The sequence below is a fragment of the Melozone crissalis genome, unplaced genomic scaffold, assembly GCF_028551555.1.
Source record: "Melozone crissalis strain CALT ecotype California unplaced genomic scaffold, PUWL_Pcris_2 ptg000029l_1, whole genome shotgun sequence".
Taxonomy (NCBI): Eukaryota; Metazoa; Chordata; class Aves; order Passeriformes; family Passerellidae; genus Melozone; species Melozone crissalis.
The window spans coordinates 17,081,108-17,104,265 of NW_026535807.1; the positions used below are offsets into that span (position 1 = coordinate 17,081,108).

Below are 23,158 nucleotides of genomic sequence, written 5' to 3' on the forward strand. Positions count from 1 at the left end.
AACTGTAGGTGGCAGGAACCTAAGAATTAGAGAGCTTTATAAATCCAGTCTGCAGTGGAGTAACAGTGTGCTGGGTGAGGGGCCACAGTGAGCATTACACCTCCCCTTTGTCTTTAGCATTCCCATAAAGCTGAGCAGAATGAGAAGTCAGGGAAAGGAAGGGTTTGCCACAAGCAGGTAATGTATTTTTATTTAAGAAGGTAATGCCTTCAGTCATGAAACATCTGGAGACATCCTCATGGCTGTTTACACTGCTGGGGCTTTAGGCTTTATGAATCTTTCATTGCTCAGATAAATAAGGTGGGGGTTTTTTCACTGTCTTCAACAATTCTGTCTTTTCCAACATTGAAATGCAATTTGTTGTTAATCCTCATAGAGCTATGTAGTTATTTGCATGTATCACTGTGGCATAATCACTGAAATAATTTTAACATATTTTTTACACTGATTTTACTTTTTTAGAGAGGCCATTGAGCCATTTGTCCTGTCATTCTACATTTGGGGTATATTATTGTTTGGTGGCATTGTTTTACCTCACAGAGTGGGTGGAAGTTGCTGTTGTCAAAGGCAGCCTTGTTCCCCTTCCTGATTTTTTGAGTCTATTTCTGGATTATTCAGATTCTTTTTTAAAGAAAGTTTTCAGGGCATTTCAAAAGAAACTTGTTGAAAGTTTTTACATTGGGGTTCATGACAACCTGTGCCCCTCTGTTATACCTCTCTGAGTGTTGAAGTTAATAGCATTAAATGGTGCCAAGAGGCACTTACAGAGCATTTATCTGCATGTATCCTGTGTCTGTGTTCCTCCTCTTTCCTGCCACATCAGCTGAGAAATTGGGCAAAACTTCCTGACACTGTCAGATGTTACGTGGGACCAACCAAAAAAGGATGGTGTCTTCTGTATGGAGGAGGAAGTATTGCCTTAGAAATCTGGAATGTTTCTGTGGGAGAGCACTGAGGAACTGCAGAAATAAATCCCATGCTGCTGATCCTACCCCTGGTGCTTATTCATGGAGAAGGAGGGCAGAGATTGTTGCAGCACCTTTGTTAGCCTGTGTGGAGCAGGGAGAGCACAGGTACAGCACCCAGTGTGGGGTTCCTGAGGCTGTCACTGTGCCCTGCTCTTCCTGGTGTGACAAAGGGAGCAGCTGGTGGCAGTCACAGTTTGGGTTGTGAGAGGGAAATCTGCAGTTTCATGGCAGGATGGCTCAGTCCTCATCCCTGAGGAGATGGGAGCAAAGGAAGGAGGCAGCAGTAAGGGACATTCCCAAATATGAGGTTTTGGGGTGGAAGTTGTACAGACCAACCAGATGGTCCTGAATTGCCACTGCTCTCTGTGGGAGATGAGGGTTAAGGAGCCTGAAAATTGACACCTTTCCCTCAGTGGACATGTGCAAATGATGGCTATGTACAAGTGAAGAGATCAGTCATTAATGTACAAGGAGCTGCCTTAGCAGTACTGTTACTAATTCACTTACAAAACTTACTGAAAGAAGAGAAAATAGTCCAGTTCAAAATTAATCAGATTGTGATTAATTTCATATTGTTAGTGCATTAATCATCATTAACAGTGAGGTGAAGGACCAAATTTTATTTGGTTCTTGCCCTGCAGCCTTGTTGAAGCTTGTTTTCAGATACTGAAGAGAGTGGGATGGTTGCAGAAAAAATGGAGATGATGCAGAAGTTTTCAGTTTAAGCTCTGCTGATGTGTCAGTCCCAGTAGCTGTTGCCTTCACATCACACTTGTTCTCCACTGTGCTCTAGGGAGGGGGGAGGGAGCTAAGACTTTAAATGTTGATATATCTTTTCATTTTAAATTCTGTAAGTGCCTTTGTTTCAGAAATGTTATGTGAAATTAAAGACAGTAGAATATTGAATTTACTAGATAATCATTGTTGCTTTTGTTACATACTGTAACCTTGCTTTGTATGTTGTTTGTAGGTTCAACATAAGTATTCAAACCAAATGGCATAAACTCTATGCACCTTTGTAATAAATTCAGTGTTTGAAGTACATTCTGTCAACTTGGTTTTCTTAGCCTTATTTTGAGTATTATTTAGGGGTGTGTCTGCAAAGCTACATTTTCCTTCATGTGTTTAACAGCTTGTGTTACTGAGTATCCTTCTGGTCACATTGTATCATTAATACCACTTTTGGTGGTGGAAACTGAAGCCTAACCAAAGTTACAGATCACAGAATAAAGCAAGGACAGTGTAAGCTGCCGAATGATCCTCTGACAGGCTGCTGCCAAGCAAGTCCAAAGGGATTGATTCTAAGGAAGTCTGTAATTTCATTAAAAATGTCTTCTCAACCTCTTTAGACTTGTGTGTTGAGTGTTGTGCCTCATTCATCAAACTGACAAATTCAGCATGAGGTAAGTGGTGCTTTCTACTCTGTCCAAAAATGTTTTTGCTGAAGTGTTTGTATATTTTATAGTTTTGATAAAAATGTTTTAGAAAGGTTGTATTCACACGCCTAACTCATTAGTCTTTCACTTGAAAATATTTTCTTTGGGCAGGTCAAGAGTATTCTTTATATGACACCACACAGCAGTGAATTGTTTAGTGTATGAGCATTATTACCTTGAATTGCCAGCTACATTCTAATGTAGCATTTAAAAGAAAAAGAAAGGGAGAAACACAGAAATTAAAAAAAACTCACACCCAATCAAAACCCCATAATTGGGTAGTTTTGTAGTGTTACTCCTTGAATTTGTTGGGAGTCTCAGCTACAGGCTGATAGTGTGTTGGAGATGCAACATAAATAATTTCACTTCTAGTTTTATTTCACATTTTCTCTTAGTTGACTGGAGGCAGCAGACAAAATGCATGCTCCTAAAAACCTAAATCTAGAAAACATATAATCAAGTTTGGGCTAGAAGTGACACCAGGAAATTGCAGTTATTTGTGATGATTCTGTTGGCACTGATTTTATAGTTTCATAATAGTTCATCTATTTCTCTTTTCCCATGACTTTTAGCAGGTGCACCCGTGCAGTATGGCTGAGTTTGAGAAGTGACAGGCACAGAAATGCTCAGAGGAAAGCTGTGTGCCTTCCCCTCTCTGCACACAGGGCTGAGGAGCAGAACCTGGGGTTTGATTTAAACCTTCAGATTCCCTTAAGGAGCACACAGGGTTTCAAAGGTACCTTCACCCTTTATTATTGCAGTTAATGGGTGTATAGGAGAGCAGATGGCTGAACTGAAAACTGGGAGCCCAGGGTTAGGTGAGGAATATTGCTGGTTATGTTTTCATAATGTTTAATCAGCAGTTGTCTATGGTAGTGTGAATTTTTCCAGAACTAAACTTGGCATGCATTTAAAACTCATGGCAGGGTTGTGTGGGAAGAGCTGGACACACAGGAGGGAAAAACTTCAATTATTGCCAAACAAGCAATTCTTGCCTGTTTTATTTTTTCCAAGTATGGAAACTCAGTATCATATCTCAGCATTTGTAATAACTCACCAGATTTGCTTTAACCAGTGGTTTGGGCCTGTTTTTTTCTCTTTGATTATTATTTGACCTTATTTCGTTGTTTTTAGGTGCCAGGCCTGTACCACAGGAACCTGGTCAGATTTACAGCTTTTCAGTGAGCCATATGGGAGGGGGAAAGTGCATGAGTTAAACCTGAAAGGTGAGAGAAAGCTGAAGGCAATGTTATTTTGTCCAAGAGCTCAGGCTTCTGCACTGATGGAATTGTGTCCTCTGCAAAGGCAGCCCCCCCTCAGAGCCAGTCAGCCATTATAAAATAACCTCTGATATCCCATTTCCCTTACTGCACTCAAAATAACTTTTAAACCAGTTACTGCAGCCTTTTCACTCTAACACTTCCAGTTCCTGCAATGGGTTTGTGGCTCACACTGATGGTCCCTCGCCCCTGGAATCAGGTAGGATGTCATTCTCACACTGCTGGACAGGGGTTGCAGCTCAGCTGTGCTGAGATTCTGTAGCAAAATAAGTTGTTCATTCTTGACACACCAACCTACAACATGATTAATGCATAGATTAAAACACCACTGTTTGTGTTACCTCTGTTAGGACACTCTACAGGCACTGGTTATTACATTCTGGCCATATATGAACATAAAGTGGAAATTTCCTCTGGATATTTTCAAAGGCAGGTTAGCCTTTGAGCAACTATTGCACTGACAAGCTTTTGGACTAAGTTTTCAAATTAGTCCAGGCTCAGCAGTGCTGGCAGTCACCTTCAGGTGTGAAGGTCTTGGAAGCACTTTGATGAACTTCAGCCACAGTGGGTTTGTAGATCTTTGTAGAGATCACAGATCACCTCTTCTTGTCAGTCCGCTCAATTACAATCAACAGTTTACACTGGAAGTTGGCATTTGCTGTTACATTCACAGAGATCACACATTCTGTGCAGGCAGAACTGCTGCATTTGGCCCTAATTGTAACCATTTGGCCATTCTAGCCATAACTAATGCTGCAGGCTGTAACAAAAACATTCAGTGCTTAGGATGACTTTGTTCTAATTGTTTAGCACAGGCTTTTAAGCTGTAGCTCATTTGTGGGATTAATGTGAATAAACTCAGGTCAGGGATGTTGTGTGCTACAGAACAATGCATTTTGTATTTGCCATCTTCACCCATGCCAGCTTGGTTTAAAAAGATGGGGTTTTGAGGCCTGACATGACACAAAGCAGCTGTTTGGCTTTTCTGTGGGAGTTTGTTTCAGTTTGGGGGCTGGATGAGCTGCAGAGGCCCCTTCCAACCTCACCAAGTCAATGATCTGCAAGGTGTAGAATTGAGCAAGGTTTCATTGAGCAGGGAAAAGCAGCTCTGGTGAGCTCAGTTTCAGCCAAGGGGAAACCCTGGTTGCCATCCCCAGGGACAGGGAAGCAGATGGGTGGGTGGCTGCTGCTGAGGAATGTGATAATCATGTGTAGAAGATGTGTAGTGGCTTTCCTTTGCTCAGCACTTCATTGTTCAGTCCTGTGCCTGATGCCAGAGGAAATTGCTTTTCTCAGTTAATACAGAGGCACAGCTTATCTGTAACATGGTGGGGAAATGAAATGCTGCTATGGTGGGAATTCTTCAGGGAGTGAAGAACTGATGATCAGGGATGATGTGCTGTTGCATACATGATTGGATCTTTTGAATCCTGAGAAAAATTCCAGGAGAAAGTAAAAAGTGAAGAATTGCTGAAAGTCAGCACAATCTTAAAATAATCCTGACAAGGTTGATCAGTGTAAATGTCTGAAATAATTCTGGTGGTTCTGTAAGTATATTTCTTTTTGCCTTTGCTCTTTAGGAATACAGCCTCATTTTTCCTTAGGAATGTCAACAGACAATGCCTTCAATTTTAAAAGCTGTGGTTTAATTTCACAATAACATGATGTTACTGTGATTCCTGCCAAAGTGTAGGGGATTGGATCTGTTTGGTGTATGGAGCCTGGGTTGTACTCCTTTAAAGCCCAGAGTTGGGAGAAAATGAGAATGTAAATGTGCATGTTTGGGTGTTGTCTGTTAGAGGGGGTGGATGGGAAGGGATGCAGAGCCAGGAGGGAACAGTGAGGAGTTTCTTACCAGTTTTTTCCAGAGATAACTCTTCTGTTTATATAAAGTTTAGCAATAATCCACTTCTCCCTTTTTCCAAGTTGCCATACACACACCCTTTAGATGAAGCCAGGAATTTCTTTAAACAACTTTTTATAACTGGATTGCTCCAGCAGTTTGGGATTCTTTAGGGAACTGTTTTTTGTCCAAGTTCTTAACAGTTCATTTGGTCTATTCACCCAGATGGGTTAAACATCTCTTATCTCTATAAACTCAAATTGTTTAGAGAAATTAAGTGGTGAGAACTGTTGAAAACTGATGATCACTGCATTTTGGGATATCTGAGGTACAGTGACTGTCATATCTTTGTTAGGACAGCTCTAAGCTTGCCCCTCACAGCAGGCTCATGGCCAGATACTGCTTTACCACAGCTCCTGCTCATTGGGCTCTTCTTAAGGTATTATCCTAAAGTTTATTTTGTTTTTGAGGAAGGAAAGGGCTTTTACATGCACTTTCCAGGCCTTCCCTCTAATCCTGAAGACCAGGAAATGTTGTTTGGCGGTCGTTTTTCCTTTAGTTGCTTTGTTTATTTATTTATTTATTTATTTATTTTACATGGACAAATGAAATGTTTTTTGGCACACCAGTAAATGCAGCTTGTCTTGTCCAGTGCCTGGTGACAGTTCCAGGGTTGTGACCATGCAAGCACACACAGGCTTGGAAAGCTTTGCTGCTCTGTGCCTGTGCATCTCAGCAGGAACATGGCAGTTTTCCAGATGCTACCAGGGACCTGAAACCTGTTAGTGAGAGGAGCAGCTGGCAGCTTGTGTTTCACAGAAATGACCTGGCCCTGTCTGCTGCAGCTGCTGCTCAGAGAGGAGGAGGCTGAGCCCAGGCTGGGGGAGGAAGGAGCTTTGGGCCTCTGGAGGTGCTGGATTATTATCCCAGCTCTTGAGCCAAGCCAGGAGCTTGCTGAGCACCCTGGAGTGGTGCAGGGCAGGGCACAGCCTCTTTGGGCATGACCAGAGAACAGAATGTCTCCCAATTTCCCAAAGGCTTCCTTCTCACTCTCATGCAATCTCTTGTTCTCCTGGTTGCTGGATCCAGGCTTGTTCTTAACCAAGTCCCCGTTGAAAATGGAAAAAAGCTCTCCCATCTAACCCCACACCTGTGGGCTCAGCTCATTTTAATAACTCACTTCCCTTTTTAGGGTCTGAGGCCCAGCTGGTGACCTGCAGCCCAGTGGGACAGTGAGTGGGGGTCATGCACACTTCAAAGGTGGGGCAGCAGCTCTTCCTCCAACCTTTGCTGCTGAATCCTAGCAATGGGAGGCTCCTTCATCTTCATCATGACCAAAAATCCCAGTCATTGTGCACACATGTAAATATCCTTCTGTTGCCTAGGATGCAACCCTCAACAGTGCCATCTCCCTCTTTTAAGGGGAATTGTAAAATGTAAGTTCTAGTATTGTTTGGTTTGGCATCTCAGTAATTCCTCTTTCAGGAGATTGGTCATCTGACCTCAATTTCATCAATCCTCAGCAAGAAATTCAAAGCCCTGTAGTGAACTGCCAATTTTTAAGTTATTTCTAGAAGGATTTTTAAAATCACCATAAACTGTTTACTAATATCAACAATATGAAAATTCTGGAAGTCACACAAGGAAGTGGTACAGCTACAAAAGACACAAGGGTTTTCAAAAGGCTTTCATATGAATGCAGTGATGCCAAACACCTCAGCACCATAAATTCAGCTGTAGTCACAGGAAAATGGAGAATAGAGAGAAATTTCCATTCCATTCACGGTGGTTTCATACAGGATGGAATTCATTACCAGAACCAGTCACAAGCCATTGAGTGAGTTTGCACAGCAGAATCACTCTCATCAGAATTCCTTTGCTTTCAGCTACATTTAGATAGCACTGAAATAATTACAACAGAGAAAAGTGTCTTAGTTGTGCTGTGTTTGAGTGCAACCCAAGATTAGCACTTGAAAGGATGATTCAAAGTTCACATTTACATTGGCAATGATGATTCAGATGAGGAAGGACAGAGATCTTTGCTGTTGGCTAGCTGGAGTCTGTTCCTTGCTCTTCTGGCTCAGGAGGATACAATTCATCCAAAATCAGCTCTGCAACAAAAAATAGTAATGTTTCAGAGAATGATTTTTTTCCCTGCTTCATACAGTATAATTATAGCTGGTATCTGCATTTTAGAACATATTGATGGTAGAAGACTACATCTTCTACCATCAATAGAAATAAAATTTCTGAAGGTTCCATGCAAACAGGTCTTTAGATTTGTGTTTTGTCACACAAACTTCTCCCCTTTCCTTTAATGCCTTTTTTAGGGACACATTCCACTATCCCAGGTTGCTCCAAGCCCCATCCAACCTGGCCTTGGACACTTCCAGGAATGGGGCAGCTGCTCTGGGCAACTGTGCCAAGGCCTCCTCACCCTCACAGGGAAGAATTTCTTCCTAATATCCAATCTGAACTGCCTCCAGAGGTCTGAGCAACAACCAGCTGTGGTACTTGTTAAAAGAGAAAAGTGAATTTTTTATTTCTGCAACATGGAAAAAAGCCAACATGTGACACATTTTTACCTTCAGAGGCACTCAGTTTTTGAGTCTTTTTGAGAATGGCTCTTATGCCTGGCATGGCTTGGTCATATTGATGGAGAACTTCCAAACAGTGCTCATGGAACAGTTTATCTTTCTGAGACAGGCTGTGCAGCAGTAAAACAGCATCCCTTAAAAACTGAATAACTCGTTCCCTGTGTGCACACAAACTGCTCTCAGATCTGATCTTCATCCACTGTCTGTGCAGCATCACAATTAGTGTCTTCACCACCTGCAAGGAAAAACAGTGCCTCAACACAAAGCAAAAATCTAGGAGCAGAAAACTTATTTCAATATGAACTTTACTGCTTAATCTCTTCAAACTTTCAAATTTGAGGATATTTTCTAGCTAGCCAAAGCCAGGTTCCTCTAAAGTACACAACACTTCTGTTTCTCTACAGCAAAAAAATAAAAGGGGCAAAAAGCAATTTCAGGGTTGAGTACTGGGAATTTGTCAGCAGGGTTAACTGGGGGAACATACCTCGAGGTAGCACTGACAGTCTGTGCCAGGAAATAAAACTGCTCTGGAGCACCACATGCAGCGTGTCAGGAGCCTCAGAGTCTGTTACAAACACAGGCTGGGTTAGAGTCAGAGCCAGCTTAGGATAATTCATTCCTAGTTTCAAGTAGGCTTGGGGTGTTTTTTTCTCCTAACAGCTGATGTCTTTTACCCTCAAAGTTGTACAAGTTTTTTTCCCTGTAACACTTCATAGAGTTTGCCTTGCACAGAAACCTCAACTTTCTGATGAGCGAAGCCTCTAATTCACTGCATACAGATAATGTGTTTACACTTACTATAACAGTGCAGCTGGGGGTAATGGAAAGGGTTCCAAATTCTTTAAAATGAGAGAAGTAGAGCAAATAGAACCTCAAATGACTCTTGTCACTTCTGTCTGTACAAACAACACAAATTAGGTTTAAAAGCTACTCTTTCTATATATAACCATGACTGTTAAACAGCAAGATAGCATTTCCATTCATTGCAAGGAATATAAATCCTAATAAGATTCCTAACAGAATGCCTTTAAATGTTATAAATACAATCAAACTGAAATGCAAATCTTGCTTCTTTTTACTCTTCTATTGCTCTAAAAGGAAAATAAAGCTTAATGCTAAATATCTGCAGCCATCCTAGGATCTCCCTTGGTTTTTTCAGTGACTTGAAAGGCTTTTATGAGCAATTGTCCCTTCAAGGATAGTTACTGATTCAGTTTCAAGCAGGTCCTTTCAAAAATCAATGTAATCCCTTACTGCAAGCCCATACTGGCAGTTTTGTATTTCAGCTAGAGAAAGAACTTGTTTTCAGACAATTTGTGCTATCCTGTTCCTCCCACTCCCCCAACTGGAAGAAGAAGGAAAGAGCACATGGACACTCAGCCATGGTTACCTCTTGCTCCAGCTGAAGCCAAAGCATTTCAGATGCTGATTTGTCTGGTCTTGATGTTATGTACATGTAGAGTGCAAGGAGAAGGCAGGTGTCTGAAACAGAGAGAACTTTGTTCTTTTTCCAATCAGGCACTTGTTCATGACAAAAATTAATTCCATCAGGCAAGAAAACATTTTGAGTTCTGTCCTAGGGCTCATAGTACAGGCTCAGCTTCTTGATTTACTTCCCACATCTTCAGCAGTGCTGAGGAAATTGGTACCCCTAAACCTTATCTTTGCCTTTGTGGTAATCTGTCCTGGTTCATTCATAAGGAACTGAACAGAAATCATCTGTCATGCAGAGTACTGGAATCGCTGAGCAGCGCCATGAGCACAGATAAATTTAACTTCAAAACTCCTCAAAAGCCCCTTTTTCCTCATCAATATACAATTCCTTAAATACACAATCTAGAAAGTGATTTTTAAATGGCTGTCAAAAGCACTGCATGTAGACAGACACCACAACACAAACACTCTCCAAATCATAAGCAGAAAACAAGTTTTCAGGTAACAGAGCAAGCTTGTGGCCTTCTGAGGTTTCAGCACCTTGGAGCAAGGCCTGTTAGCATTACTGTGGGTCATGGTAACAGCTCTGTGTCTGCTGCAGTGTTTACCTGAGTGGGAGCAGAGCTGAGCAGCCAGCAGGTGGTGCTGAGCAAGGGCTCCCAGCAGCCTCACAGTCAGGAGCACGGCAGGCACGGGGGTCTCGGGCCGCAGGCAGCGCTGCAGCACCTGAGAGCTCACGAAGTGCTGGAAACTTCAAAACAAAACTGGGTTAGAAAAGGGAAGTGCGGTCACAAGTTAGAAATGCAGTATTTTTTGTAGACAGCATCACAATTTGTGCCTTTTAAACTATTCAGAACATAGTTTGTCTGAAATTATCTGTCATAAATACAAAGTATGCTGGAAAACATTGTTACTTTGGCAGTCACTCTGCAGTTTTACCTGCCAGAATGAGATCCTGTGCTTTTCTTCCTTATGCACCTCCCAGCAATCACAAAAACCCCAAAATCAGTGTTACAAAGCTTCTTCACTTTCAATGAGGCAACAGCATCTGCTTCATATGAATATAATCAGCAAACCTCATTACTGATCAGGGATGGTTATTATACTCATTAACAGCAAAGGCAGTAGAAAGATCCTCAGCTGCTTCTCAAATATGATTTGAGATGTGGTTTCTCTCATACATAGCAGAACTTCTAGTGAAAGTTGCCCAGATGAGTTTTAACAGAGAATGAAAAGTGCTAAACAACAAACTCTGAAATAATTTTAAAGCTATTACTGACTTACTTTATTAATAAGTCCATAGTTGAATTTTCAGCTAATTTTACCAAAACCTTTAGGCTTTGGCACAGGATATTGTCAGTCTGGGAACCCCTTGCAGCAGAAAAAGCTAAAATCTGAAGCAGCTTTTTAAACAAAGAATGTTGAGCTCCATCAGTATTGGGAGGATCCTGTGGAGCAGCCAGCCCTCCTTGTGTCCTGCTCTCTTCTTTATTGTCACACTGATTGTCACACAACACATTTTTGTCCGTCTTGGAAACCTGTTCATCTCCAGCAGCAGAACTGTTCTCCATTTCAGCAGACAGCAAAGTGTGGACAACATCCCAGCTGTAGAAGACCAGATAATAGAGGATCCCCAGTGACACAAGAGTTGTTTCTTCAAGGTTCAGCCTGCAGTCCTCCTTGCCTGAGCCCGTGTTTGTGCTGGCCCTGGCAGCAGCAGTTGGGTGGGTGCCACAGGCTCCAGTCCCTGGCGTGTCCCCGAGCTGCCCCGCTTGGCAGAAGGCACCAATGTGGTGCTCCAGCAAGGGCAGGAGGTGCACAGCACCCGGGATCCTGCTCTGTGTGAGGGGCAGGAGCCCTCCCTGGCCTTCTGCTGCCCTTCCCTCACACAAGCCTTCATCCAGAGCAATCAAGTTCAGTCCTGTTACTGCCAGTTTTTGAGCTTCTTGCAGGGATACAAGAGGAGGAGAGATTCCTTCTTGAGTTGTCCTGCTGCTGGGGAGTTGGGTGGGCTTCCTGTCCAAATAAAAGTGAAAGGGAAATGCTTCACAAGAACAGACTTGAAATCCAAGTTATCCATAATATGAATTGAATAACAGAAAGGCCAGAGAACTAAGAGATGTCTGTTTCCAGTATAGGAAATAAAGGTGGAAAACATCATCCTACTCCTTGATGCCTGCATGGAAGAGTCATTTCAAAGCATTCTAGGTTTCATCTCTAATAAAATAACCTGTCTGAAAAGCAAAGGTATTTCAGGTATTAATTCTGTAAAGTGAAGAACTATTATAATCATATCCAATCTTCATATTTAAAATGCTTTACCAGGAAATATAAATATATCTTGGAAGGTTGCACACCAATTGTACATTACAATTTGAACACAGTTTATATTTTGAAGATATAAAACCAACTTTTTAATCACATCTTCGGCATTTTCTTCCCCCTTAACTCATGATCATGTTTCTGTGCTTCCCTCATTGCAAGGCAAGCTGCTCACAGCTTTACTTTAGTTCTGTGCCTTCCCCTAACTGATAATTAACCTAATTTATTTTTTAAGGATGCTCCAGTGTTTGGCATGTGTGATAATCAAAGATACAGAATGATGTTCCAAATTTTGCACTAAATGGCCTAAGCAGAGCATGATTTACCACAGGCAATGAGCTGTCCTGCATGACCAAGTGTTTCTTAGTACAGAGAATGCCACTGTGCTGAACAGGGCAGATAAAGTTTAAAAAAGAAAATAAAACTTACGGATCCAAAGAGTTGGGGGGCAACACAGCTCCAGACAGAGGCTCAGAGTTGTTGCTGAGAAGGTGGCAGAAACCCAGAAGTGACCCAGGGACTATGGGCTGCTTCATCAGTGCATTCAGCAAGATAGAACCTGGAAGAATACAGAATTTTCTTTGGAGAAGATTTGCCATCATCAACAACAAAAAATAATCAGTATTTCAGAAGATCAGCCTTATTGTGAGAGTGCTCACAACCTCAAATTTGCTTTGGTTTTTTCATGATGAACCTTGTTTCTTAACAGGAGGATGATTTTCAGAAAAATTAATTTTAGATATTTAAATACAAACCAATTTATATTTAGAGGTCTTTTAATTCTGATCCCATATTAGCAAAATAGCTTGAGCAGAGTGATCACACATCCCAGTTGTTCTGGTGACTTGCCCTCCATTTTCTACTCCAGACATTGAAATTATGTGATGCAATTCCACTAAGATAGTACTCTAAAGAATTCTTGGAGCTGACTGCTGAAAATGCTTTATAGTGTTTTTTTTTAAAGGTACATTTTCCCTGGTTTTATTTCTGCATTACCAGAATGATATTACCTTGTGTTTTTTGTTTGGGGACAGAGTTGTAGGAACCATTTTTTCCTGTTGCTTTGTGCTGCTTCAGGGATGAAACTTCAGGCTGGGTTATCTTCCTGTCTGAAACAAAAAGGGATTGGGAGAACACAGATCTGCACCCATCCTGTGCACACAGCCACAGTGTTAGATAATATTTTAATCATCTCTATATGTCACAATTACCAAGCAAACCAAGGCCAAAAGCCTTGCAGAGTTCAGAAAAAAAGTAAACAAATGTATTTTTTCAAACAAATAGCATATTGAGTGTTGTTACCATAACAAACAATAGCAATAGTAATGCTTTCAGGCTACTGCATTTTTCTTTTTTGCTGGAGTTCCTACTGCCCATATTTTTAGAATGAACATTGTACATCAGATGTTCATTTAGAATGAACATCTGAGCAACATCTCAGATTTTTCATGACTCTTTCAGTAAGGATTAGTTGATGATATCCACATTTCTAACATTTATTATTTCCCATTGCTATTAAAAAACCACTACTTTTGTTTCATATTATAGCAATCTTCTAATATATGCAGATATTAATTCCCTAAGGTTTACTCAATAAATTTCAAGATAGAATTTTGTGAGAATTACTACCCTACATATAAAAGAGGAAATGAGTACATTGTTTCAGTTGCTTCTTTAAATAGGGCAAAATATGTACCCTTTAAAATCCAACCCCCAAAAAGCTAGAACAAGAATAAAAAAGATGCATTAGCTGACTAACAGACCAAGAAATAGGCAAATTATTTCCTGTTCTTTATGCAATGAGGAAAGACAGATCAACAATTTGAATGTTTTAGTTCATCACACAATAAAGTTTTTTATTGCAGCCACTGGCCACTTCATCATTGCCACCCTGGCATCTGTTACTAAGGTGTAAATTAAAATGATCTTCATGCAAATTTCAGTCATGGCTATTTAACTCCAGTTGGTATAAAGTGGAAAAAAAAACCCTAACCAAAACCAAAATAAATAACTGTGAACTGACTGCAACTGTTCAGTCACAAAATACTTCTCCAATGTAGAATGTTTACATGTAACTAACAATGTTGCAAGCTGTACATGGGTTTACCTTCTCTGTTTGAAGCAGTCGGGGCCATCACATTTCCTGAAGAACTCGATGGCCTAGTGGATGTTTCAGCATTGAAGGATTCCTTTGTAGGAAAAGATCTTCTTTCTGGCTGTGGAGAACATGCTTCTGATTTCACTTGTACCACAAGATTCTTTTTAGGGCTAAGATAAAAAGTCAAATCAGTATTTCTTTTTATTAAAAAACAGTCTATTTTCTTTGCACTCTTTGATGTTTTAGAGACACTTCACTATAAACTCTGAATTTCTGTCACAGATATAAGGAAAGCTCTTTTTTTGAGCAAATTCCACAGATGTCATCAGACTTTTTTGTTGTATTTTTTAAAGAGAATAGATCTTAGAGTCACATGAAGAAAACCTCTTCAATAGTTTAAACACATGTATTGACAAAATGAACACAAATTCCTTTTCCAACCCCCTACCTTGTTGTTGGAACTGCCTGAGGAAGGTGTTTGTTTCTCTCACAGTTCTGAAGTCGTGTTCTTAATTCATTCATTTCTGCATCCTTGAACTGCAGCTCTGAGTGCAGGGACTGAACCTGAAAGGGAGTTCAGGGCATTTCACTGCCACCAGTTCAGTGACAGTGAATACAGTGGTGCAGGCAGAGCAACTGAGTTACCAGGGAGCTCCAGGTCACCATCTGCTTAATGGGAACTCCCAGATCTCCATTTTTAGGAATGTTAGTGCAGTTAACACTGTGTGAGAGCCAGCAGTTGAGGCAGGAAGCCTTTGTGAGTGGCTAAGACAGAGCAAGTGGCATGCAGAGCATGGCTCCAGTGAGGCTGCAGAGCAGCCCCTGTCCTCTCCAGGGCTGCTCAGAGATGACTGCAACCAGAACAGCAATCTCATCAGAGCCACAAAGCATGTTCTGTCACTTTTCCCACTCCAACATACATCCCAATTGCAATGTTCTCAGGATGGCTTCAAAAAAGCATAAAGAAATGAAAACTTCTGCCCCCTGAATTTACTCCTATATTTTGGCAGGGGAAAACGCTCAACAAGTTCTTACAAATATTTTCTTCTAGGTAAGAAAATAAAAGCAAACATTGCGTAAGTTTCACACAAATTTCACACAAATGTTCTTCCTTTGACTAAATGCTTTGGGACATCATAAAGTCATAAATCAGCATCTGCACATGATCTGCAGGTAACTGATACATTTACAAACCTTTTTGGAGAACTCTTTTTCTTTTTCACTCAAAATCTGAGATTTCTGCTGTTCCAGTAGCAGGTAGGATTTTTTCTGTTCCTCCATAGCATGCTCCATCTGCCGCATTGAGTCACGCAGAATTTTAATTTCCCCATTTTTAGTGAGAATTTCATCCTGCATTTCTTTCAGCTGCAAACAGAGGAATTACATTAAAGGATGGATATAGCCAAAAGTATGCATTTGCATCAGTATGTGGTTAAAAATTAGGTGTATTTGTAATTTCTAGGGAGAAAAATACTCCTGGTAACCCAGCTTAGAAATTCCACACATGTTGCCTCTAATCTTTTTTTAATTAAATCAGGCTCAGCTACTGTTTTCTTTAAAATAATTAAAAATGACAAAATCATTCTTCTCTTTCCCCTTCTCTGCAATTATTTTTGGGTTTTTTTAAAAAAAAGTGTTGTAGTCACACACATCAATAATTTATTCATTGTTTGGTGATAGCAGTGATAATTTAATTATACTACTATATCCATCAGGACAGCCAGCAAGCACTCTAAGACAGACAGAATCTTCATGACATTTTGTCTCTAATACCTCCTGAGCAGTCACCACCACTCAGAGACAAGACTTTGGGGATAATAAAGATGTTACTCAGAAAAGCAAGAAGAAAAGATCAGAAAGACACTTCTCTGCAACTCTAAAATTATGATTTAATATGGTGTACAGGTAGGAAACTCCCTGATACAGGTGGATAAAATAGAGCTGGGAAAGATACAGAGAATGGAGGAAGGGAAACAGAGTATCTTTGCATAAATGACCACCAGAAAGTAAAGTAACATAAATCACTTGAAAGTCATGGCACTTTCTCAAACCTTTAAACAAAACATCTCTGTCAGACAGGGCAGAGAAATTATTTGATAGGGAACAAATAAAACTGAAAAATTGGCATTTGCTAATCTGAAATGACCAAGAAATAAAATTTACTATGAGTAGAGGTGTTTCTAGCACAATGATTTTAACACACTCCTGGATTACAAAGATTACATCACCTTGATTAGAATTAAATGCTTGGGACTGGATTTCTCCCACCTTCCTATCAAAAATGTGATATTTAGAGGAGAAGGGAGGATATTGCCAACCTTCTGTTTGACTTCTTCATGCTGTGTTTGCAGTACTTCAAACTGGAATGCATCTCTCATCAGACCATCTTCTGCTCTGCTTCCTGCTGCAGGGAAAAGCCAAAATCTGAAGCACAGATGATGAATGTGCATCACTGGTGACTCAACACCAAGGTTTTGATATTTGTCATTGCATACATCTGAATATCTTAGTATTTTATTACAATTACAAACAGGCAAACTGCCTCATCCAGCCACCACAGGAACATTACTAGTGCTTGTGCATCAATTCTTATAGCAGAAGAACCCCTGCCCCTTCAAATTTGTAATTACAGAATGGTTTGGGTTGAAAGGGACATTGGAAATCATCTCATATCTTAAATCAGCAAAATGACCCACAGCAAAAGCAAGCATTTCTTCTGAGATAACTTCAGTTAATGCACAAACAAGTGTTCACTGAAAACTTATTCACCTGGAGAGGTGACAGATGTCAGGGTTGCTACAACATACTTAGATTATTCAAGCTCTCTAAGGTTCATTGTGAAGAAACCCCTGCTTATGTTTCTTTCAAAATAAAACTGAAAGTCAGCTGTTAATACAAGGCATGCCATGCATTTGTTAGTGGAAATTAACAGGGGAAAAAACTTCTGAAAGCCAACATGCTACCAGAACATGATACCTAAAGCATGCAGAAAGTTTAGGAAAGCCGGATTTTTTATCTGGCAGGTTTAACATGCAGCACCCTCGGCTCACACACACCCCAGGCACGGGCTCCTGGAGCCATGAGATCAATGCAGTGTTCCTGCTGGGATTGTTATTCTCGTTATTCCTCGAATCCCAACCATCCCTGTGATACCGGGGGTGCTGCTGGCCAGGGGAACGGGCAGGAACAATTCCCTTAAGGGAACTCACAAGAAAGATGGAACAAGTCTATTTACAAGAGCCTGTAGTGACAGGATTAGAGGGAGGGGCTTCGCGCTGATGGAGATTTAGGTTGGATATTAGGAAGAAATTCTCCCCTGTGAGGGTGTTGAGGCCCTGGCACAGGTGCCCGGAGAGCTGTGGCTGCCCCGGATCCCTGGCAGTGCCCAAGGCCAGGCTGGACAGGGCTGGGAGCACCCTGGGACAGGGGAAGGTGTCCCTGCCATGGCAGGGGTGGCACTGGATGCGCTTTGAGGTCCCTGCCAACCCAGGCCATCCTAAAGGGACAGCAAACCCCGCCGCAGCCGCGGGCAGTGAGGGGCAGCCGCCGGGACACACCGACCTTGCCGCCCGGCCCGGGGCAGCTCCGGGGCTCGCCACGCGTGTCCCGCGGGCGGATCCTGCGACAGCGCCTGCGAGGCCAGGATGTCGATCTGCTCCAGGTCGTCCGCCGTGAAGTCATCGCTGTCCCCGAAGGGGTCCACGACCCCGGGCACGACGCTCTTGGGGCGCTTGTGCGGGGGAAGGACGTTGCGGAGCGCGGGCGGGGCGGCCGCGGCCCCGCTGTCCCCGCAGAGCGCGGGGCCGCTCCGCTTGCGCGGCCCGGGCAGCGCCGCCATGGCGGGACCGGGACCCGCGGGGCCCACACGCCGCGGAGCCGCCACGACCACGCCCCCCCCGCGCGCCGCGCCGCCCGCCAATCACCGCCGGGCAGCTCTCCCCGCACAGCCAATGGGATAGCGGCGGCTTCAGAGCCGGCTGTAAGCGCCCTCGTGATTGGTCCCGGGCAGCCGACACGCAAGCGCCTCGCTGATTGGAAGGGAGGGAGGCGGGAAGGATGGTGCCCTCAGCGGTGTGAGGGGGAGCCGCTGACGTCAGGCTTTCGAGCGATGATGTCAGACTGAACGGTGACGTCACTGTGAGGGTTGTCCCTCTGATGTCACACCTGGCTTCATCCCGGGCGTGGTGGCGTCACACCGCAGCTGGAGGGCGGCTGTGACCTGATCTGTGCGGCCGCAGGCACGAGTGCCCTCGATAGACTGGGGCCCCTGAGAGTGTCAGGGAAGTGCGATATTTGCTAAAGCCCCGAGCTGAACTCCGCTGTTACATTCCTGCCGTTAACCTCTCTTGTCATCGTATTTTGGCCTGTTTTAAATGGAATGAAAAATGGAGTTTCCAGCTCTGTATAACTCAGGTGGGTGTGAGGCCCCAGCTATGTTGATAAACCTGTTAAGAGGAGATGAGACCATAGTCTTGCAGCACATTTTTAAAACAGGGTTACAAATTATTTTCATTTCTACAGATCAGTTTACAAATCCCTCGATGGTCCTTTAAGCGAAAACCACAGTGTCAGTGTGACATATTTCCAATTCTGTTAGAGAATTCTGATTTCTCTCGTTCATTTCCCCATTGCCCATTACATGCAGGGAAATTCGATTATCAGGGGATAATTTCCTTTATCCTTGCAGTGCAGGATCAGCCTGTGAGGCCCAAGGAAAGCCCTGAGGGTCATTGCTCCCAGCCGTGCTGAACTGGCTGCAGGTGATCCAATGGAACCATCAGCTGGGATTGCTCAGCTCAGGTGTGCACAAAAGGGGTGGTTTCAAGTTTCAGATGGAAACTGCACTTGCAGCACTTTAATTTTGAGCTGCTGCTTGAAGATTTCATTTTTGTATCTCCAAAAACTTGTTTTATCAATTATGTGCCAGACTGGGGTAATTGTGGAAGAGTTTGATGCTCTAAACATTGAAGGTACCATTATTTATGCTTGGAATTGTTGCTTTTTCTTTCTCTAGTGGGAATGGTAACTTAATGTTTGTCTTTGTAGTCTTGCCATAAAGAAAAGTTTCTTCTTGCTTTTAAGAATGGTTTTATCTCTTTGTGTTTAGAGAGAGATGCTTTGAGGAGATGGAGTAAAACCAAAATTTCTTGTTTAGTTTAAAACCTCTGCTGGCAATTTCTAGTGCTGTTTCTACTTATGTTTCCAGAGACATTTGAGAGCTTGATTCAAGTAATCTAAAAGGAACTGGATTTAGACTTTACTTGTTCTTAATTCTGGGTGGGTTTGTTTGGGAATTTTGTTGTTGAATAAATTAACTGGATTGTGCTAGTATTACTATTTTTTATTATTGTTGTTTTTAAATAATAGTATATTATTTGAGTGCTATACCTTCAGTTTTACATTCTCCTCTTCCTCTAGCTGAAGTTGAGGAAAAATAGAATGGTAGAACACTTGCACAGACTTTATTTTTAACAAGATAAAAAAAGTCAGTATCTTGGTTTTCCTCTATTCCAGGTGTTCCTGCTAAAGAGAAAATGACTTGCAGGGGATTAGAATAACAACAAGGTAAGTCTGAGATGTAGAATTTGCTTTAAATACAGCTGCTCATGGAGCCATTTTTGGGCAGGGGGATGAAAGTAACACAGTTACATATTTGCTGATTTCTCACTTTTCTGTCTGACTTACATGGAGCCTTAAACCTGAAACTCCCTGAGGAGAACACAAGAAACCAAAGTGTGACCTTAGCACTACCTGACAACTGTGGCATCTTTTGACTTTTTATAGCCAGAATTTCTTGTTTTATTTGAATATTCCACTTAGGACTAATGGATCCAGGTGTCAGCCCTCAATCCATGTGGGCAATTTTAGCACTATCGTTTGACTCTTGCAATACTTTTAACTTCTCTCATTTGCTTCATTAATTTGCTTTCTACTCTTACCATTACTTTAATTTCTCACTAGCAAGTTAAAACCTGGGCCCTTAATGTCTGTCCTGGCTTTAGCAGTATCTTGTTTGACTTAAGAGTAAAACCACTGGGATAACAGGCAATTTGTGCATTTATTCATTTGGGTGCACACATTGTGGAAGGGAGAAGCTCTTTAGCATAATCTAGCATTGAGGTTAACAATTTATGTGTGGATTTGGACAGTTCTCAGTGCTGCTAATGGTGTGTTTATTCTAAATGCTAGCAAGGGTTCTGTAACTCCAATGCAAGTGGTGTTTCTGTGTTCCTTATTACAATGAAGGTGGATGTGAATGTATTTTGTATTCTGATTCTCAGAACAATGAGTAAAACAAAACTGAAGCGGGTGACTGAATCAGACGAGGTACCAGCAGTTCCTAAAGTATGAGGTACTGACATGCAAATGGGACTTCGGTGAAAACTTGTTCTAACAAAACCGCAGCTTGATCCAGACCTGAGAGTTGGTTAGGAGAGGAGTGGTCTGGGTTTTGGGCAAATGTCAAGAGTTTCGTCATTTGCGGGTAGAGGGAAAGGAAATCCCGCGCGTCAGGGCTGACCTCGGAGCTGTGTGTTTGAAACGGAGGGGATTTTAGTCTGCGCTTGTATTGCGTCCTGTAAAAGAGAGGGAGAGGGAACGAGGCAGCGCTGTGTGCCCGGAGTACCGCGGGCGATGGAGATGAGGGAGGGATGAGCGGGCGGGCCGTGAGGGCAGCGCCGGGCCGGGAGCGCGGCCGCGCGTCGCACCCGTTAATTCCGTTGGGCTGAATGAGCGGCGGGGCCGCGTCCGGCCGGTGCCCCGAGCGCGTCCCGGCGGGGCGGGCCGTCCGTGTGTCAGGCCGTCCGTGTGTCGGCCGTCCGTGCGTCCGCGCCGGTGCCGCCCCCCCGCGGCCGGCACAACAAACCCGCCCCGTCCCGCCCGCGCCGTGCGGCTGTTGCGCGGAGCCGCCCCCGGGCGCGGGGGCCGGGCCGGGCGGCGCTGGCAGCGGGGCCGGGGCGGACATGAGGACCGAGATCTCCACGGCGGCCGCGTTCGTCACCCGCCTCCTGCGGGCCGCCGGCGGGGTCGGCGAGGAGCAGCTGCGGTGCTTCCGCGAGTGCCTGCAGGAGGCGATGCGCGGTGAGTGCCGGGGGGGCATCCCCAATTTCCATCCCCTCTTTCCGTCCCTCCCGCACCCCGCGGGCCCGGCGGAGCGCAGCCCCACGCAGAGCCTCCTCTTTGTTCCCTCCCGCAGAGCACTACAGGCACCACTGGTTCCCCCTGGTGCCCTCCAAGGGCTCCGGCTACCGCTGCATCAGGATCAACCATAAGATGGACCCCTTGATAGGAAAGGCGGCGGGGATGATCGGACTGAGCCACGAGAGGCTCTTCCAGCTCTTACCCAGCGAATTAACGCTGTGGGTCGACCCTTTCGAAGTGTCCTATCGCATAGGTGAGGATGGGTCTATCTGTGTGCTGTACGAAAGCCCCCAGCCTGGGGGCAAGGCGGCCAAACAGCTGGAGAGCAGGACCAGCTGCAAGGAGGAGTGGAGGATTGGCAGATCCAGCCCTTCCAAGAGTTACAACATGATGACGGTTTCTAGTTAAAAACAACTCTTCCCTGTACGATGTTGTATGTATCCCAACCTCATGGTAAAGTTAGATGTAACTGAGCTCTTTTTTTTTTGTTTTTAATTTTTTTTTTTCACCCTATAGTCATTAAAGTCGTGGTAGTACTGCCAAGTTCTTTGTGGCCAAGGGCTAAATGTATAAAGCAGTTCTTTACACTGCATGTTCCTTTCTGGGCTGTGTCCTGTAAATGCACTGTACAGTTGGTGGATTGTTTTACACATTTATATTTTCAAAAAATTCTGCGTATTTGTAATAAAAAGCAATATTGTAGCACTCTTTATGATGGGTTTTAGTCAAAATTAGTACTTGCTAAAAAACAATCTCTAATTTGCAGAGCAATAACACAAGGGGGGTGGGAAACAGATCTAACAAACTGCACATAAATCTTTCCAGTGATTTGTCTGCACAGACTTCTCTCAGGGCCATTCAAGTTTGACTGTGAGGCACAAATCACAGAAATAACTCTTTATTTTTCCTTCTTCAAAGCATGCATTTATTTGTGGGTTGGGTTCCATCACACCCCAATATTTTAACAAAAAGAACTGGGGAATTAGTTGTCTGGTTATTTCTAGTTGTGGGAGTAGAAAAATAAAGACTTGCTTAAAATGCTTCTGACTTGTTTTGGTGGTGTGCTTTTTTTTGTTTGTTTGGGGTTTTTTGTTTGTTTTGCTTTTTTCTTCCCCCAGGCTTTTCACATTGCTCTTAAAGCTTATTGTGTCTATTTCTAATAATTGCAGAAAGCTTTGTAGTTAAAGAGGTGTAGCAGTGAACATCCATCTTTATTTCAGATCACAACAAAACACTGAGTTTTGGGAAAGCTTGCTGGCTGCCTGTCTTCAGCTGAATAATCTGGGGAGAGCTGGGTGGGTTTTTGGTACTGAATGAAAGCAAAAGTATTCTTTTAATATTTGATCTATTGCAGAGGAAAAAAAGCTTGAGTTTATAAGGAAATGGAGTTTGGGTTTAAAACTGCAACTTGCACTATGTAGGAAGCTGGAGTGAAAATTATCAGCAATGCTGTAACTGCCTTGGCTTTTCTGGAAGGTAAATCCTGCTGTTTCTGGCTTTGAGCTCCTTATTTTTGTCAGGGTCTCTAATACCAGATGGACACAAGTTTTAGTGAAGGTATCAAACACAGTAGGTTTGATGTCATACCAAAACTTTGTGAAGCTGTTTTATGTGGATACTCTTAGTGTTGATATCCCAGTAAAGGATCTAATTTACAGATATTGTGGTTCCTATTGTAAGAAGCAGTGGTTTCTAACTCAGCCATGGAAGGCTGCCTGGCATTGCTGATTTCTGGAGCCTGGTGTTGGAGCACAGTGGAACACTTGATGAAAGGGAGCTTTGTCTGGTGTGAGCCTGTCAGCAAAAAACCCCTCCTTGGGCTATGTCAATACCATGGTAGAACACAGAGTGAGGGAAGGGGCAAGTCTGGGCAAACTGGAAAGGGCAGAACTGCAGCTCACAAAGAGGTTTTTTCTTTGTTTGCCTTAGAAAAAGCTGTGGCTTGCTTCTTGCTGTTTGCTTGTTATCTTGGAGGCAGGCTTGTCTGGTGGTATTTGTTTAATCTGGGGGAAATGTATGGTGCCATTTTCTTAGTAATTA

The 23,158-nt window shown here is 43.0% G+C and overlaps 2 protein-coding genes across 4 annotated transcripts; one reads left to right on the top strand and one right to left on the bottom strand.

Annotated features, from left to right (window-relative positions):
* Positions 1-6,773: 6,773 nt before the first annotated feature.
* On the bottom strand, positions 6,774-17,816 carry ATRIP (ATR interacting protein). Of its 3 annotated transcripts, none has more exons than XM_054280888.1 (13): positions 17,540-17,816; positions 16,297-16,379; positions 15,173-15,343; positions 14,427-14,542; positions 13,988-14,148; positions 12,891-12,989; positions 12,310-12,439; positions 10,843-11,574; positions 10,167-10,309; positions 9,515-9,606; positions 8,609-8,689; positions 8,113-8,359; positions 6,774-7,638 (listed from the first exon to the last, which is right to left on the bottom strand). In XM_054280888.1, the coding sequence occupies exons 1-13, from the start codon at positions 17,814-17,816 to the stop codon at positions 7,577-7,579; spliced, it is 2,394 nt and encodes a 797-aa protein (XP_054136863.1). In that variant the 3' UTR covers positions 6,774-7,576. The 3 variants fall into 3 exon arrangements, with proteins under 3 accessions (XP_054136863.1, XP_054136862.1, XP_054136864.1); XM_054280887.1 differs by having other exon boundaries at positions 16,297-16,382; XM_054280889.1 differs by lacking the exon at positions 17,540-17,816 and adding an exon at positions 16,748-16,814 and having other exon boundaries at positions 16,297-16,382.
* A 3,095-nt stretch (positions 17,817-20,911) lies between these two features.
* On the top strand, positions 20,912-22,165 carry LOC128939736 (protein BTG1-like). The gene is made up of 2 exons (XM_054280884.1): positions 20,912-21,058; positions 21,174-22,165. Exons 1-2 carry the CDS (start codon positions 20,941-20,943, stop codon positions 21,524-21,526), a joined length of 471 nt encoding a protein of 156 aa, XP_054136859.1. The 5' UTR covers positions 20,912-20,940; the 3' UTR covers positions 21,527-22,165.
* Positions 22,166-23,158: the final 993 nt, after the last annotated feature.